The sequence below is a fragment of the Podarcis pityusensis genome (assembly GCF_964106645.2).
Source record: "Podarcis pityusensis genome assembly, chromosome: 15".
NCBI lineage: Eukaryota > Metazoa > Chordata > Lepidosauria > Squamata > Lacertidae > Podarcis > Podarcis pityusensis.
This window is the reverse complement of record NC_138040.1, coordinates 33,304,049-33,323,096: the sequence shown is the minus strand read 5'-3', so window position 1 is coordinate 33,323,096 and position 19,048 is coordinate 33,304,049. Positions and strand designations below refer to the sequence as shown.

The following is a 19,048-nucleotide window of genomic DNA, read 5'->3' as shown; positions in this document are numbered from 1 at the left end:
CCACAATGCATTGTGGAGAGAAGACAGCACACTGCTAGGCGCTGGCACTTGACTTGAGCCATGCTTTTAAAAATCTAGCATTTGTCACTTAGGAAGTTCTACACTCTCTGTAATTATCACGAGTGGCCACTAGGGGTCAGCATGGTTTTGGTTTAGTACCCCAAGCAACATCATGAGCATTAAGCTCATGTGTCTACAAGAATTGGGATCTGTGCATGTCTCTGCGTGCGCACACTGTCAAGAGCACTGCTGAATCCCTGTGAGAAGGAAAAGGAGTAAAATAACCAACCAGTATGTAGCGCATTCAAGTATTAATATTAACCCCTGGAAAGGTGGGTCAATATTTGTCAGTTTGCATTTCTTAGTGCAGAAAGTATCGATCTGATGTGTAGAGATCTTTCCTATTCTAATTAATTCAAGAGGGTTCTGGAAGCTTCTCTGTGTGAAAGAAACTAGCAGAAGGTTCATGATGTTTGGGTTAATCCTTCAGAAAAGCTGAGCACCGCTGGCTTAAACTGGTTCTCTTATCTCTTTCTGTCAAGGTCATGCTGCTGACTATAAAATAAAGACCAGAAGGAGCCTGGCTTTCACTCTTTCCATCTCTTTTCCTCCTGGTGTGGTGTTCTGTACATAGATAGCGTTAAGTTTTAGTCTTATTATAATTTATTGCAAGTTTAAGTTAAGTCTGCTGCAAACTGGACTTCTTATGGACAGGGCCAATCCTGAATGTATTGGATTTGTAACCATTATGCTCATTTGCCTTCAATAGCAGTAAAGCTCTGCTGGATGAAATATTAATTGCCTCTGGTCTATTTTTGGGAATCCTACAACATGTTTAAGTTGTCGCTCTGCTAACTATACGTCAGAATCTACTCTGGATCAATATTGAGTAGAACTCTATGACAATATTAACTCCAGCAAAGACAACCAAAAAAGGTTACACAGCACACACCAAAGAAATGTGCAAGTCTAAGATCAGAGATGGCTCCAACATTGCCGTGAAGTATGGGTGGCAAAATGTGAATTTGCTGAGCACAAAAGCACCATATAATATGAGAGTGAGACTTACAAAAACCTTTGTACTATGGAGTGTTTCTCCTGAACATCCTCACCACTTCATTCCATTCTCTCTCTCCCCCCCCCCATTTTATCTGTTCCCTACAACCCCAACCCCACATCAGCATTTTGCGAGCAGTGAGCACACTCTGTCCTTATTTAGCTGCTTTTGGAGGATCTACTTCTGCAAACATACAATTTCCCTTAAGCATCCTGATTCCTTCCCACCCCTTTTTGTGTGTGTATAGGTACCAGTGCCATTCCGGGTACAACATGCAATGGCACTTACAGTCTGAACATCAGAAATATGATGGATACAACCCTTTCCAGCTCCTTAGATGTTCATTTTCCCAAGGGTAAATCTTGTGAGATTTAACAGGCACTAAGTTGCAAAATATATTTGCTGGGCCCTATAGGTTATGTTCTTGCTTTCCTTTGGGTGGAATGACTTGGTCTCCCTCCCTTCCTTCCTTCCTTCCTTCTTCCTTTCCCTTCCCTTCCCTTCCCGTTTTAACTCTTTTTCACCACATGGTGGCACAAGAATAGAAGCCTTAAAGGAAGGAGCTCTTAGCAGTGATGGTGGGGGCAAAGTTCCTTTAAACTCACCCTAAAATCACACCTGAACAAAGTGTGGGTTGCTTCCAACTCACTAATACTCAGAGTAAACCCGCACTGAAAATTCAGATGCATTATTTTGAATGGGTCTACTCTGAGTGGGACTAACACTGGATACAGAGGCAGCTTTAGGGGAACACAAATGGAGCGTTTCCACAACTGCTTCATAGGGCAAGGCCTACCCAAGAAAAGTTGCTGTGCTCATTGGGCCTCACTCCTGTGCAGATCCTGTTGTTGTTTTTCTAATAAGAAGTTAACTCCACTTGCTTTGTGTGTTTTACTGCTGGCTCGCTCCTGACAGGGAGGGCTGCATTTCCTCACAGGCAACCTTTTGGGGGCCGCATGTCGATGGTGGGTGGGGTTAGAGTCAAGAGGAGGCAGAACAACAGAGGCACCTCCTTCCTGTCTATTTTGTTGTTTAGTTGTTTAGTCATGTCCGACTCTTCGTGACCCCATGGACCAGAGCACACCAGGCACTCCTGTTTTCTCCCTTTCTAGGTGACATTCCACCCATAATTTTGACATTCCACCCATACAAAAGCTTCTACAGGCACACAAATCGATACAGCCAGGCAAAAGCACTCAAGGGGCAGGATCAGGATAGATTTGTGGCTGGGCAGAGGGGTTGTGGCCTTGGAAGACTCCCAAGGGCCTGATAGAAAAGCCTCAAGGGCCAGAGCCCGAGTTTCCCCGTTCCTGACATATAGGTTGGGATGTGTACAAAATCATGTCCGTAACTTTGCTACGCATCTCTAAGAAACCATTTCTTCCCTCTTTTTTCCTCAAGAGCATTTCTGAAAGTCGAGATCGGAATGATGTTAGGCGGTTCAGATTCTTGATTCCGCAAGCGCACGACAAAGCTTCTCAGATGCTGGAAATGCCATCAGGTGGGGCTTTGATGCTCCTCAATTAGCAGCCGCCTCTACCTCTGACATTTCCCTTCGCCAGCCAAGCAATGCAGCCACTTTCAAACGCAAAGCAAGGACTTGAGAGTCAGGCTGCCTTGCTAAGTTTCTGGATGCAGAGATGGGGAACCTGGGATCATTCAGAAGCGGGTGGATTCCAACTCCCAGCAGACCCAGCCAACGTGGCAATGGTCAGGGATGATGGATGTTGTAGTTCCATAAACATCTGGAAGGCCAAAGTTTCCCTAGCCCTGCCATATAGGGCTAAATTGAAAATAAAAAAAATAATAATAAAATTGTTTTTGCTCATGGCTTCATACACCCCACACATTTAAAGCACATAAAGGTAAAGGGACCCCTGACCATTAGGTCCAGTCATGACCGACTCTGGGGTTGCGGCGCTCATCTCGCTTTATTGGCCGAGGGAGCCGGCGTACAGCTTCCGGGTCATGTGGCCAGCATGACTCTGTGAACCAGAGCAGCGCACAGAAACGCCGTTTACCTTCCCGTTTACCTATTTATCTACTTGCACTTTGATGTGCTTTCGAACTGCTAGGTTGGCAGGAGCTGGGACCGAGCAACGGGAGCTCACCCCGTTACGGGGATTCAAACTGCTGACCTTCTGATTGGCAAGTCCTAGGCTCTGTGGTTTAACCCACAGCGCCACCTGCGTCCCTACTTTAAAGCACATACTTTTGCCCAAATAATCATGGGCACTACAACCTACCCCCCACAAAACTACAATTTCCAGCACCCTTAACAAACTACAGTTCCCATGATTCTTGGAGGCCAGGTAGAGGGAGACAAAATTATGGGGCACAGCATAAGGCACCCAAGTCCCCCCCAACTCTGGATTCTACATCACATAGTTCACCGAATCTTTCATGGTAGTCTTGTGCTGGTCTTAGTGTGGGAATGCTGCAGAAAGGTGGGAGAGGATATATTGATTAAATATTATCTCTCCTCACTCACGCTTGTACAGTAAGTAGCAGAGCACATTCCCTTGCACATTGCTGGAAGCTAGTTGATGGATTCGTGAATATCATTTGAGTTAAGCAATCCAGTCTGGCTTGTCCAGTCCGGATTGTTCCTGGTAAGTTTCCCCTTATGTTTCGCTCTTCAAATAATAATACAACAGTCTTCATTAAAAGCAACATAAAGTTTACTTACATTCAGTTCACAGTAGTTTTCTGAAGGCATGCTTTAGCTTATAGTTGCAGTTACATTTATAGAAATACAAAGTGTGGCTTCATCTTGTGTGGGGATGAGCAATGTGCTGCTGGCTGAGAGCCAGCAAAGAGCAAAAGAGCGTAAGTAGCCAAAAAGAGTCAAAGAGACAAGAGGGAGATGGCTGCGTGATTGGCTCTTTTATAGGGTCTGCCAGAGTCACGCCCATCTACCTGGTCACACACAGGGAGGATGCTCCAGACCAGGTGTGACAGGAATTCCTCCTGGCTGGAGCAAACAGGAAATTCTGTATTTGACTGCTTCAGTGATGTTACATCCCACAGAAACCCATTTTAGTTTATCATCACCAAGTGCAGAATTCAAATTAAAGCTGAGACTTGGAAGGGGGCACCTGGAAGTCAATCTGCTTCAGGGTGCGGCAAGGTTGCCTTAACCTCTGGGCCACGTTGCAGAAGAATGAGCTGGTCTTGGGGCGCAGCTGAAAAATTCTTGCAAGGCACCCTAGGCAGCGAGGCAGAAGCCAGCCAGCCAGCCAGCCACGGGTGTCCGATTGAGTCAAGCAGCTGTCTCTTCCATCTGCCAGAGGTCTGGACCAACAGGCTCCCCACACACACAATGTTTAAGGGGGAGGAGAGACCTGCCAGAAGCCAGGGCCCAGGAGCTGTTTTATGGGGAGCGGCTATCCTCTTAAAGGCTATCGACTCACTCCGGTCCCTGCTGCCGCCTCGCAGCGGGGACTTGCCTCCTGCCAGCCCCGAGCAGCAACTCAGCTCCACTCGGCCTGCAGGAGACAAAGCAGCTAATTAATGACAATCTTCTCTGCAAACTCAGCATGGGGAGCGAGGCTTCTGGGAGGGTTGCGCGAAGAAGCCTCCTCTGGTAGGGAACATGCCCACAGCTGCCTGGCTGCTGTTCCATCCGCCGCCCACTCCTGACCTCCTCTTCTTAGCTTTTGCTGGAAGCCAGGAATTCACTTAACCGGGCTAAGCAGGGCTGCAGCCTTCATGTCCCTTACGGGATAGAGGGACCCCATCTGGTCTCTGCGTTGATTTGCATCAAAAATAGATCACGCTAACGACAGAGCCGCCCCTTTGCTTCCATAACGAGGCCACAAAAGTCCTCGGCTGACAACGGCCTGATGTCTTAACCTCTGTTCCCCTCTCTGTTCTGCGGAAATTGCCAGCTCGGGTTCTTTGTCCACTTAGGCCTGGTAGAGCTTGCTCTGACTGGCAGCAGCTCCCCAAGGTCCCAGTTGAAATGGGGGCCTCTATGCGTGCAGAGCAGCTGCTCAGCCAAGAACGGAACGGCTGCTTGCGCATCCCAGGAGAGGTCATGCATCCCCAAAAGAAGACAACAAAAGAGGACACCTATCTGAGCAATTTATCTCAGCTGATTTGTACATACTGTAATTCAAATAGGAATACAGTGCATCTCATCACATTGGGGTGCAAGCCTGGGACCAGAGGAGCTGTGTGCCTGTTCAATAGGCTGCCCCAGGGCCCACTGTGGATGACCAAGGAGAAAAGAAATGTCTCTCTTTTTCAGCAGCAGCATCAAGAAGGAAGATGACAATCATAGGACTCTAGGATTTGGGATAGGAACCTTGGGAGGCAACTGACTATGTACTTCTATACAAATAAGTATCCCAAGTTTTCTCATGTAATTTGATATCACAAAAATAGCGTAATAAATGTGGAAAAACACCTACAACATATGGTTCATTATTAGTGGCCAATGTGTAAGTTCTTGGTTCATGAATTGGTTTAAACAATTAGGAAGAAAAGAGGGGGAAGAGAGGGAGGGGAATTGTGAGTGGAGTGGGGTGAGGTGGTTATGCTTCTCTACGTCTACTTAGTGTATGTGTGGGGTTTTGTGTCAGCATTACCTGTGTGGGTTCTCTTATTATTCGCTTGTTGTTTCTTTGGTGGTGAGAGAGGTTGGGGGTGGCCTAGGGTGTGGTTGGTTGTCTTTGGTCGGCTGTAGTGAGAATTGTTTTCGTGTGAGTGGGGTAAAAAGGTAAAGGGATCCCTGACCATTAGGTCCAGTCGTGGCCGACTCTGGGGTTGGGGCGCTCATCTCGCTTTATTGGCCAAGGGAGCCGGCGTACAGCTTCCGGGTCATGTGGCCAGCATGACTAAGCCGCTTCTGGTGAACCAGAGCAGCGCACAAAAACGCCGTTTACCCTCCCGCCGGAGCGGTACCTATTTATCTACTTGCACTTTGACGTGCTTTCGAACTGCTAGGTTGGCAGGAGCAGGGACCGAGCAACGGGAGCTCACCCCGTCGCAGGGATTTGAACCGCCGACCTTCTGATCAGCAAGTCCTAGGCTCTGTGGTTTAACCCACAGCACCACCCGCATCCTTGTGAGTGGGGTAGGAGTGTGTATTTTTGAATCAGGTTAGCCAGATTGATCCGTACGCTGTCGGCAGATTTTTGTAGTTGCCTTGTTGGGCTGTGTATGTGATGAAAGGGAACCATACTGCGGTGAAGGCGTCTTCTTCTGTTTGTCCCCGTGTCAGTTTCAGTTTTTTGGTTAGTTTTTGGCACCTGATGATGTTGAGCCTCAGTGCCAACCCTGGATGCAACCATGCCCTAAATCAGAGGTGCCTAAAAGTTCTCCCAAATCTACTGGCCTTCTTTTTTTACATTTGCACAGGGGATGGGCTGTGTGGCTCAGCAGGAGAGCACATCCTTTGCATGCAAAAAGGTCCCTGGTCCAGTCCCCAGAATCTCCAGTTAAGGCTGGTGAAAAGTCCCACAGAGAGTCCCTCCCAGTCACTGTAGACCAGGGATGTGAAATCTTAGGCCTGGAGCCTTAATGCAGCCCTCCAGCTGGCCCTTGTGATCCTGGCCTGGCAATATCCCTCGTAAGCTTTGCTTTGTGGCCGAGTTTTGTCTCTGGAAAGCCTCAGAGTTAGCCATTATCTCTTGACAGGTGATGTCCTAATCTCATGGAGGCCCCACCTCAGCGGGATCCGTATGGATCAGCTGATCCCCGCTGGCTGCACTCCAGTGAGAGGGGGCCTGTTTCTAAGGCAATGACAAAACAGCTCTCTCCAGGAGTCAAGGGGAGGATGCTGTCACTCACAGGCTGCCCAGCTAATAGCTGTCAATCACAAACAAGCCTTTCCTTTTAAAAGCCACCACCAATTATGCAACCTTCCCGGGACCACCCTGGCATCTCCAGCTGTGTCAACGCATCAGAAGTAGAAATGTGGCTTTTTAAAACCATATGCAAAAGTCTTTTAATGTTCCTGCTGCCTGGGGGGGGGGTGCCTATATCCTGCATAAAGCAGAGCATCAAGCACCCCTCAGAAACACATAGGCCGTAAACCAGATGTAGGGAACTTCCCTCGCCCCCTCAGTGTTGCTGAACAACAACTCCCATCAGCCCCAGCAAGCATGGCCAATGGTCAGGGGCAATGGGAGTTGTAATCCAGCAACATCTGGGGGAACAAAGGCTCCCCACGCCTGCAGTAAACCAACATCTGCAAGAGCTCCGTAAAGCAACCGCTGCTGCGAAGGGGGTGAAGTGCATCAGAGTAGTTGTCCCAGCAGCCTTTCACAACCTGGAATTCTCCAGGTGTGTTGGACTACAACTCCCATCAGCCATTCCACCCAGCATGGCCAGTGGTCAGGGTGATGGGAATTGTAGTCCAAAACATCCGGAGGCCAACCAGTTGGGGAAGGCTAGGTTAGAGGAATGGGTGCACAAACAGGGCTGTGCGCTCGGGTTTGGAAATGTTAGTGGCTGATAAAGCATCTCTGGTTTGCAGGTAGGGAGGTGTTGGTCATGGGGCAATCTGATTTGCACAGCCATTAAAGATGAAAACATTTCTTTTGTGGCGGAAGAGTTTTTGCTTATTTGATAGGATTGCAGAGAGTCATAGCCCAACCTCCTGCAATGCAGGCTGAAAAGGAGTGGCGTACTTAAGGCCATCTCATGACCACGCGGCAGAGGCAGGATTCGAACCTCATCTGCAGCTCACTGTCTTAGGCTGTGTGCACAGCATACACGTTTAAAGCACATCTCCTGCCCCCTCCAAGAATCCTGGGAGCTGCAGATTGTTAGTGGTGCTGGGAATTGTAGCACTGTGAGGGGTAAATTATTGTCCCCTTAGGGTGCAGACTTCGCCTTAGCCACTAGGCTAGAACACCAGCTGTCAGCGCAGCTTCTCCAGAAACCATAGCTGCATATGTAACTCAGCTGGTAGAGCATGAGGCTCTCAATTTCAGGGCTATGAGTTCAAGCCCATTCCTGCATTGCAAGGGGTTGGACTAGATGACCCTCATGGTCCCTTCCAATCCTATGGCCTATTCTATGAGTATGCAGTCGTACCTTGGTAGATGAATGCCTTGGCACTCATACGTTTTGCCTCCCGAATGCAGCAAACCCGGAAGTGAGTGTTGCGGTTTGCGAACATTCTTTGGAACCTCAATGTCTGATGCAGCTTCCGCAGCTTCTGATTGGCTGCAGGAGCTTCCTGCAGCCAATCAGAAGCTGTGCCTTGGTTTCCGATGATTTTGGAAGCCGAACAGACTTCTGGAACAGATTCCATTTGACTTCCAAGGTACGACTGTATATAGACATTTGTTCATCAAAGCAAAGTTCCACTCCGGAGCAGTGGTGCCAACTTGAATAAAATATTTGGGGAGAGGGTGCAGGTAATCCCCACCCCACATAACTGATCACATGACATGGCGCACCGACACACAATTTGAATGCCAATGCCCATCAACTTTGGGGGGCCCAGCCCCCTCAAATACAGTGGTACCTCTGGTTGCGAACAGGATCTGTTCTGGAGGCCCGTTCGCAACATGAAAAGAGCGCAACCCCCAGCAGCGCATCTGCACATGCACGGGTTGCTATTCGCTGCTTCTGCACATGCGTGTGATGTCATTTTGCACTTCTGCGCATGCGTGAGTGGCGAAACCCGGAAGTAACCCTTTCTGGTACTTCCGGGTCACCGCGGGACGTAACCTGAAAGAACGTAACATGAAGCGGACGTAACATGAGGTATGACTGTATTTTATTTGGGGGGGGCAAGGGACCTCGACCCATAGGAGTTAGCTCCTAGGCTCTGGAGGACCTGGAACCAAACTTGTTGCAGGCAGAAGTGGGGGCTCAAGCCCATTCGCCACCCCACCCCACACAGAGCCTTCTTGCCCTTCCTTCTTCCTCCCCTAAAGACAGCCGTTTCCCCTGCACAGCTCCTGCTTCTCCTGATTGCCAAATCACCCTGATAAATAGCTTATGCTAATGGGGCAGATTCAAAGCAGAGGGAAAGTGCCAGCGCTCATAAAGCCGCCTCATCTCCCTGTGCAGTGCAGCAGTCCTGCTGCTTATGCAGCACACGCTCCATGCATAAAGATTTTCCGCCCCTTTGGAGCCTGTTCTGATGCTCCACGCTAAGCATAGAGGTAGCTCATTAGGAGGCAGCAGGGTCTGGCTGGAAGCCTCCCTGCCTCTCGCCGTTTCGAACGCACCTTTTATTTACTGGCGCACTCCATCTGCTTTCAGTTGCGGGGGTGAGTGAGAGAAAGGGTAAGGGGTTCTGACGGACTATTAAAGTGGTATTAAGTCACAAATTAGGCTTGCAGCTCAGGGGCAGAGCATCAGCTTCGCATACCATAAGGTAAAGGGAAAGGACCCCTGACAGTTAAGTCCAGTTGCCAGCGACTCTGGGGTTGCGGCGCTCATCTCGCTTTACTGGCTGAGGGAGCTGGCGTTTGTCCGCATGCAGTTTTCCCGGGTCATGTGGCCAGCATGACTAAGCCACTTCTGGTGAACCAGAGCAGCGCACGGAAACGCTGTTTACCTTCCTGCCAGAGCGGTACCTATTTATCTACTTGCACTGGCGTGCTTTCAAACTGCTAGGTTGGCAGGAGCAGGGACCGAACAATGGGAGCTCACCCCGTCGCGGGGATTCAAACCGCCGACCTTCTGATCGGCAAGTCCCAGGCTCTGTGGTTTAGACCACAGCGCCACCCGTGTCCCATTCGCATGCCATATACTCCAACTTTTCTCCGATGAAAATAGGGAGCATCCCATTCCATAATGACAATTTTACCATTTATACCCCACACATCTTTTGGGATTGCTCCAGAACTCTGGGCAGCTTCTGACATACCGTATTGGCCCAAATATAAGACACACCCGCAAATAAGCCGCACCTTTAAATTTGAAGGCTTATTTGTGGGTGCCGCCCACCTCCCGGCACCACCGCCCAGGCGGGGGGGGGGGGGTATCCGGTGCCAGCGCTCAGTTCCAAGCACGCTACGCACCCACCTCCTGGCACTACCTCCCCAAGCCGTCGTCAGCCGCCCCATCCCCCATTCAGGGCGGTAGTGTCAGGAGGCAGGCATGCAGTGCTCAGTTCCAAATATAACCCACACTTTAACCTTTCACAGATGGAATTTGGGGGGGAAAGTGTGGCTTACATCCGGGCCAATATGGTATATAAAAACATAATAAAACATTTATTTATTTTTAATTCCCTATACAGAATTGCCTTCAGACAGCTCTGGGGTTGGATAACTCCACACCCTCCAACATTTCTGCCATGAAAATAGGGACATCCTAAGGGAAAGCGGGTGTGGGTGGCGCTGTGGGTTAAACCACAGAGCCTAGGACTTGCAGATCAGAAGGTTGGCGGTTCGAATCCCTGAGATGGGGTGAGCTCCCGTTGCTCGGTCCCAGCTCCTGCCAACCTAGCAGTTCAAAAGCACCTCAAAGTGCAAGTAGATAAATAGGTACCGCTCGAGCAGGAAGGTAAACGGTGTTTCCGTGCGCTGCTCTGGTTCGCCAGAAGCGGCTTCGTCATGCTGGCCACATGACCCGGAAGCTGTACGCCGGCTCCCTCGGCCAATAAAGCGAGATGAGCGCCGCAACCCCAGAGTCAGTCACGACTGGACCTAATGGTCAGGGGTCCCTTTACCTCTACCTTTAAGGGAAAGCAGGACATTCCTGGATCAAATCAGAAACCTGGACGGCTTCTCTAAATTAGGGACATCCCTGGAGGGTCTGGCATGCTCAAGTTCCCAGTTTCAATCTCCAGGTAGGGCTGCAAAAGACCCCTGAACTTCTGGACAGCAGCCAACAGTCGGTGTAGACGGTAGGAAGCCAGACCACCAACAGTTTAATGCAGCTTCTTTGACTCCTATGTCAAGGCAGACGCTGGAGTCCAGGGCCCCATTCTGCAGAACAAGCAGGTGGGTCCACAAATGCAAAAGGGGAAGGGCGTGCTATGTTTTGATGCAAAATAAAAGACCATTGAGCCCAGGGTCTAAGGTCACCTCCAGACAGGCTATTTATGAACATTCATCCTGCACAACGCGTGGTGGCAGCAATCAAACTTGCTCTTGAGGCAAGGGCCACTACATTAGCCAGTAGGCTCCAGTATTTACATTATTTCTTCAGCAGGTAGGAATCAGTATTTAATTATTTGTTTGTTGCATTTGTACACAGCCAGGTTCCCTGGAGCGTTGCAAGCCATTGAAATGCAATCAAAAAATTAGACACTCAAACCAATTAGAAATAAAGCAAGACGGGGGGGGGGGTGAGGGTGGGAATACACAGCAGCTAAAGCTAACTGAGAAGCAGCCAGGGGAATAAAATAGTGCAAGAATCTAAAGAGACTTAGTAGATGTACCCATTATAATGAAAAGGCCGTGGAGAGCTGTACTTGAAGATGATAGTGTGGGGCTCTCTGCGGAGGGCATTCTATCAGGTCAGCTGGTGTCAGGATAGAATGCTAGACTGTAAATCTCAGAAGATGAATCTTGCACAGAGGTAAAGGTGATTGTTCTTACCAGGTCAGCTTTGAATGCTGAGAGAGAATGCAAGCATTTGAACACACAGCAGCTAAACAGATCTGCTGGCACAAGGACTTTTGGCTACGCAAAAGAGCTTCGCCTCCCCTCTCCCCACGTGCCCCCCTAAATGTGCCCCATGTGCCCCCCTAAATCTATTGTGGGGAGAGGAGGGTGGGAAAGCTCCCTTTCACAAGCGGAAATCCTTGCATTAGCAGGTCTATTTGGTTGGATGCCACCCATGAACTATATTCTTCCCCCTGTTTACCCTCTCCTCCCATGTCACATTGCTTTCCATTTTAAATTTCCAATTGTAGGTTCCTTGAGGCAGAGACCCATCTTCTTCAAACGCCGTGGGAAAGGGACCCCTGACCATTAGGTCCAGTCGTGGCCGACTCTGGGGTTGCGGCACTCATTTCACTTTATTGGCCAAGGGAGCCGGCGTACTGCTTCCGGTTCATGTGGCCAGCATGAGTAAGCCACTTCTGGTGAACCAGAGCAGCACACGGAAACACCGTTTACCTTCCCCCACCAGAGCGTTACCTATTTATCTACTTGCACTTTGACATGCTTTCGAACTGCTAGGTTGGCAGGAGCAGGGACCGAGCAACGGGAGCTCACCCCGCGGGGATTCGAACCGCCGACCTTCTGATCAGCAAGTCCTAGGTTCTGTGGTTTAACCCACAGCGCCACCCACGTCCCGAACGTGGGTAGGATAGTCATTGGCAATTGCATGGTACAGCCACAAGAGGGAGACAGTGACTCATCTGGCCAATCCTGTCACTTAAAGGGAGCTTATAGGACGAATGGGGCATTTTAACAAGAAATTGCATTTGATTGCATTCTTATGTGCTTGCTGCTTGTGTGCATGGAAGTTCCTGCCAGTCAAGGGAGCAGGGAAGCTGCAGACAAAAGCACCAAGTGCAAAGGAACTAAAACCACTATGGAAAGATTTGTGTTGAGTTCAAGCCGTCTAGTTTACAGAGATGCAGCTTGATACTTAAGGACGTTCACGGGCATAAATATACTGGCTAATAAAGCCTCATGAATCTGACAGTGGAAGGAATTAATAAGGCCCAAATGGATGCCAATTAAAGTTGGTTAATTGAAAGTTCAAGTCAAGGCACATTTCGAGCTGAAATAGCCACTGACACAGAGTGCCCAGGGGTGGTAAAAGTAAATTCTCCATCACTTGCACTTTGAGGATAAAGAATGGACAGCCATCTATAAAGACATGAGGCTTTATCCAAACATAATTTAATGAGCTTGATTTACATACTGGGAGGGGGAAGGAATCCATTCAGCTGGTCTGAAACACACTGCATTGTCCCAGCAGTCCCTTCTGACTTAAAGATTTGCGATTCTGTGCACTTGCCCTCATTTGCATTAATAACAATACTAATTAATAATGCTAATGAAAAGTGCCTCCTGTTTATGACAGGGAGCCCAAAGGAGGCCAGGGTGAGGTCTCTACTGCACACCAACAGAGAGCAAGTGCTCAGCGTTCAGCTTCATTTACATTTAAAAAGGGACGACTCCGGGAGTGACTGATTCAGTCGGCACAGACTCTCCTCTATTATTTATTTAGCTATTCTTTTACCAGTGACCCTATAATTTCAAGTTTCACCTTTCTTGCATCATCACATAGATGCACTGTAGCAGACGGCCCACAGGACTTTGAGAAGTCACAGTTTCAGGGCAAACAGGTTGCCCGGCTGAAACGGTGCCCTCCTTCCAGTGATGCCTGCTTGTAAGATCTGTGGGAGCAGGTAGAAATTCTACAGATGAAGGCGGCTTTCCCACTGCTGCCACAAACAAGCATATACAGTGATGGAAATGCTACACCTGTTGAATGGTTGTCTGCCACTTATTACGCACTCTTCGGCCACAGCTATCAGAGCAGCTTACAAAGGCTGGCAGAGAAAATGAATATCAACATAAAACAGATTACAAGGGAGTAAGTTAAAAACACCAGCATGACACTAGCTCTGTACACTCAAACAGCTAAAACAGAGTATTTTTAATTTATTTTTTTTTTTAAATCTATTTGAAAGCCAGTTTGCTGGGATGGTGGAGGGACTGAACATAGAATTGTACAGTTGGAAGGGACCAGGAGGGTCATATAATAATAATAGTAATAGTAATAGTAATAATAATAATAATAATAATAATAATAATAATAATAATAATTTTATTTATACCCCACCCTCCATGGCCAGAGCCAGGCTCAGGGCGGCTAACATCAATAAAATTTCAGTAAAAACATAATAAGGGGGGGAAAGAAAAAGAAGAAAACAAGATAAAATACAGGTTAAAATGCAACCCCCTGCAATACAGGAATATTTTTGCCCAACTTGGCCTTGAACCCACAACCCCAAGATTAAGATTGTCATGCTCTACCGGCTGAGCTATCCTGTGAACAGTGACGGATGAAGCACAAGCCATCATTCATCCAGCCCCTCCCTCCTTTCCTTCCATCACCTAGTTTTCATATCTTATTTCAGGGGTGGGGAATCTCAGCCTCAAGGGACAAATCAGTCCTCCATTCCACTCTTCTTGGTGCTTGGGACTCTCCCCTAGGCCACGCCCCCTCTCCCCAGGCCACCCCCCCTCACCGTATCTGCTTCACACCTTCCTTGGATGTTTTTGCCAGGCTAGAAGGAGTCCTTTGACTCTGAGAACACCTCTAGCTTGCCTAGATGGAGGACAGAGGTGGGTATCTGAGTATGTGTAGAAGCCAGCCTACTGCAGAAAGGTGAGATTTATGTATGTTGCTCCACCTATGTTTGCCTCTGGCTCCGCCCACCACTGACATGTGGCCCCTGGAAGGTTTCCCAGAAGGAAATGTGGCCCTCGAGCTGAAAAATGTTCCCCACCCCATTCTATTGCAATTGCACCTGCAACTCTGTCTAAGTGAACGTAACTGAAGCATGAGCACATTCCCCCTGCCTTCATTTCTGCTCCCTTCCCATTTCCCCCTTGTCAAATTTTATGCATAGATGACGCTCTATAGGTGGCGTTAATAATAATAATAATAATAATAATAATAATAATACACAAGACCTTCTGTAACGTTCACATTAATAATTTTGAAAACAACTTGTGTGTTCTTTGCGTCATGTTACTTCATAACTCTGCCCGTGGCAGGACAAACATCAACATTTGTAAACATTTCAGTCTCACCTGGCATTTCCCTTCTGTATCTGGGATGGGGCTATTTGCAGAGCTTTACATAAGACATTCCTAGTCCAACTACATGATGTGCCTACACACTCCAGGGCACAAGATTTGGCACCAAACACAGTTTTTTAAACCTTGGGAATATTTGCTTTCATTCCGGTTTTTGAAACAAAAGAACCAATATCCCTAAGCCACGAGATTCTCAAGACAGGTTTGAAAATAGTTTGGCAGTGCATGATGACATTTTAGAAGCAATGGGAAGGTTGTCCAGTGGCCTTCTCCTTCCCCATCACAGGTGTGAACTAGCATTGTCAGGTAGGGCTTAGCCTTCTCCCGGACACACTCATTTTCTTTGTTCAGTTGGGGAACCAATTCCCACTCCATCCCAGTGTGTAAGCCCAGACCCAACTTCACCACTTCAAGCAGTTGTGTGAATCTGACAGCTACTGGGCAATGATGGCAGGGCACATTCCTACAGGCAGGAAACTTGAGATTTGGAATGGTGCTTCTAACAATACCCCAAGAGGAAGGAAACTGCAGAGTATGACAGCTCACTAATTACCGTAACTGCAATACATTACTGAGGAATGCATGGACTTTGCTCAATTAACCAAGATGGAAAAAGCAAAGACATGTTCAAGTACTTAATTCCTAGAAAGCACAGTGTGTTTAGAGACTGGATTCTGCAGACCACTTACCTGGACACTGAGGATGCCTGTTGCCATAGAAATAAGGACCCCTGCTTTGTTTGAAAGAATAATTGATCATGTGCATTTGGTTCATGAAATCATCTGTATTGCATAGATAAAAGGACTAATCGTTTGAATGGGCCAGGAGCCAGCTATTCACGAATCCTTCTTTTGGTTTGGCAAATTAAAATAAAATGAAATAAAATACACAATCCCATCACATCTCAGTATGGCATGAACATGATTTGCATTTTCTCTAAGACTGGGAAAGTATTTCCCTTTCCCCCTTCCTTTAAAGCAAAGATTACCATCCCTGACCACTGACTGGGGTCTGAAGTTAGTACCAGGAATTCAATATTATATGGAGGGGCGAAGTCTCCTCCTCTCTGCTTTAAAGTTGCCACTGTGAGGCATCACATAAGCAGATGTGCAAATCTTTGAGCCACAGGTCTGTTTCTTATTCGGGTAACTTGAGTCAAGAGCTTGTCTATTATTAGCAAATAGGCACAGGTTTGAGAAAAGTTTTCTCGGTGTAATTGCTTGGGCTTACCTACACAGTCATTCCTGAATTTCCTGAATATCAGTACAGCAAGTCTTTAGGGGAAAGGGAAAGCAGCGCTGTGCTTGGTGTTTACCAACCTTTTCCAAGAGAGGGCGCTGGTTGGCCAATTTACAGTTCATATCAGCTGCATGCAGGAAACAACCGCTTAAATAAAACACGCCGAGAGTGACAGCGAGGAGCGCTGCCCGTATCGACATCCTCTAACCCGAAGACGATGCGGCAGCTTATCAGGACACTCCGCATCTTAATAACTAGTCATCATTGCACAGCCATCAGCAGTACCTTTATTCCAGGTCTGGCAATTGCATTCGTGGAACGGGCGCATCTTACGCCACTTAGGGGCTCGCCTATCTGGCAGTGAGTGGTGCAGGGAGATGCTCTCTGCAGCAGCGCATGGCCACTTAGTGCAAACACGTGCGCTATTCCGACAGGCTCGCCAGGGGGACTCGCCCCGATTGACTGCAGCTGGTTACTGACCGGACACCCGGTGGCAAACCCGGGTTTGCCTCCGTGCAAAGTGTGGAGTGGCTCTAAAACTCCGGTGTGGGGAAGCTCAAGCAAGCATGCACGCCGGCCAAATGCACACCTGAGCAGTGCACGCGCACAAAATCCTGGGACGCGCGCGTGTGTGTACACACTCGCACACCTATGCACGCAGCCTAGATGAAATTAGAATAGGAACACGCCAGGATTTCCAGTGACACGCTGGAATCACGTATAAGAAAAGAAATTCCGGAGCTCAAGTTGACCGGAAGACTCTGCCCCCTGACAAGCGTGAAGGGCAGGCTGCAACGAGATGAGAGGATTGCCCTTTGCATGTGCTCAGAGGCACTTTCGTTTTCATCTCGGGTATTTCAAGACTGACCTCCGGCATCGGACCTCGGCTGGGAAGCTTGGGATTTGCAACCCGGCAGGAAGTGTCCTACTATGCACCCTTAACTCGGGTCTTATTCCCACGTGAACGTGTATAGAGTTGCAGCCCTAACTGAAAGTTTCATTCTTATTGAACTTGGGTAGGGTTTCTTTTGAGTGAAGGCGCATAGGATCTGGGTTTCACTAGGGAACAGATCCCTGCTGCAGTCTCATCCTATGCATGCTGACTCGGAAGTAAGTTCTACTGAGTTCAAGGGGACCTCTTCCCTTGTGCGCGCATAAGATGGTCAGCTGCAATCCTATGCAAGTGAATACGAGATCCGTGGGACTTCTTGAGTAAGCGTGCAGATGACCCCCACCCCTTCAAATTCATCTTGCTACTAAAGGCACGCCAGAAGGGCTATGCACAATAATGAAGGTCTAGTGGCGAGGGGAGCACACAAGAGTCCCAGGCAGGAAACCAGCAAATCTCACGTGCGCTTCTGCCCCAGTAGATGCTCGCAACGCGTCCGTCTGAACCTGGAAAACGCTCCGATTCGCCAGAAACATGTATGGGAGATGGGTGCGTCTCGTCGACGCGAGTTTGGGGGCAGAGACAGACGGGCGAACTCATGATTCCTAGGATGAGACACAGACCCACTGTCCTCTGACACTCCCGAGAGACGCAAGCATGTCTGAACGAGCAGCTATGCGCTAGGATCGCCCCGAGTTTCTGCATGGACACTCGTTGGGATGTGGGCTCCCTTCTCCCGCTTTCTAACGGGGCTCAGACGAGGAACATCCTCTCCACTCACCCCGGCCCTCAACAATCCTTGCCCCGCCACAACTGGGAACACCCCCATTCCCCGTCCCGCCCCACTGGCCGGATGCTACAAAGCCCAGCCCTGGTGCATTCACATAACGAGCCGCTGCTGCACATACAGAACCTGACGGGACTTTCTCCCAGGTCGGTGCGTATACTGTAGTAGGATCGTTGCCCGAAACTGAACTCGCTCCCCACGCCGCAAAACCAGCCGCGAGAAAAGAAGCGTGCTCGTGAGCATGCACAGAGTGCCCACGCGTGAGCGGGGGCACAAACGGCGTTCACACGTTCATTTGGGCTAAGGGGTGAGAAGAGCTTCACGTGGGTGGGGAGGGGAAAGCAAAGCCCCGGGTCTTAATCTCTCTCCCACCTGCGCCCTCCTCCCTCCCCATATCCCATGTTGGCTTCCCACCCGCATCCCAGAGGTGGGTGGAAGGGGGGAAGAAACAGCTTTCGTGCCGGTCCCCTCCGGGGCCCCGCCGCCCCTCACCGTTGAGGCTGGTCAGGTTGCCCAGGTCGAGGAGGCTGGGGCTGAGCGCGGCCAGAGCCGAGGAGTTGAGACCAAGGAGCAGCTCGGACGAGTTGGCCAGGGCGTCGCCGGCCGCCAGCGAGTCGGCGAAGAGGTTCATCTGCAGCAGCGTCTTGAGCAGGTAGCGCAGCATCCTGGCCGCCGCCGCCGCTCCAGCGCTCCGCCGCGTGTGCTGGCATCCGAGCGCACAAGCATCCAGAGCCTCGCCGCTGCTGCCTCTGCGGCGCCGCCGCTGCTGCTCTGCCGCGCCGCTCGCTCTGGTCCCCCTCCTTCTCCTCCTCCTCCTCCTGCCTGCCTTGCGGAGGCTGGGCCGGGCTGGCCGCTCCCCCGGGGGCCGGGCAGGCGGAAAGCAGGTGCCGCCACCAATAAATGTTTAATTATTGGATTAATAACCCTCCCTGGAGACGCAGCGCGCTGCCTCCCTCCCTCCTTCCCTCCCTCGGCCGGGAAGAAGGGAGAGGAGGTGGGAAGAGAGAGGAGAAGCGCCTTGCTAAGGGGCAGAGGAGGAGAGCGCGGTGCAGTGGTTAGAGGGCTGGGGGTTCAAGTCCCCACACGGCCACGAAGCTCCCTGGGTGACCTTGGCCTAGTCCCCGTCTCTCAGTCGGACCCACCTTGCATGGCTGTCGTGCGGAGGAAATGGGGAAGGGTAGAAATCGAATGATAAATCAATATGTGGTTGCAGCTGGCCGCTCGAGAAAGGAATCCGGCCAAGTTTGGAATGCTGCCCCTCTCTCCGGCTGCACTGCTACTCTTTCACCTGCATACACTTTCCTTGACAATGCAGAAGTCAAAGAGAAGGGGGGCTTTGAGTGTGGGGGTAGGAAGGGGAAGTAGGT

General features: G+C 49.6%; 1 protein-coding gene across 4 annotated transcripts in view; it reads right to left on the bottom strand.

The window, feature by feature from the left end:
* ROBO3 (roundabout guidance receptor 3) overlaps positions 1–18,360 on the bottom strand; it is a 335,111-nt gene extending 316,751 nt beyond the window's left edge. For all 4 annotated transcript variants that reach the window (XM_080982318.1, XM_080982319.1, XM_080982320.1 and 1 more), the window contains exon 1: positions 18,174–18,360. In XM_080982318.1, the coding sequence (XP_080838444.1) occupies positions 18,174–18,345 (172 nt within the window). In that variant the 5' untranslated portion in view covers positions 18,346–18,360. The remainder of the gene's footprint in view (positions 1–18,173) is intronic.
* Positions 18,361–19,048: the final 688 nt, after the last annotated feature.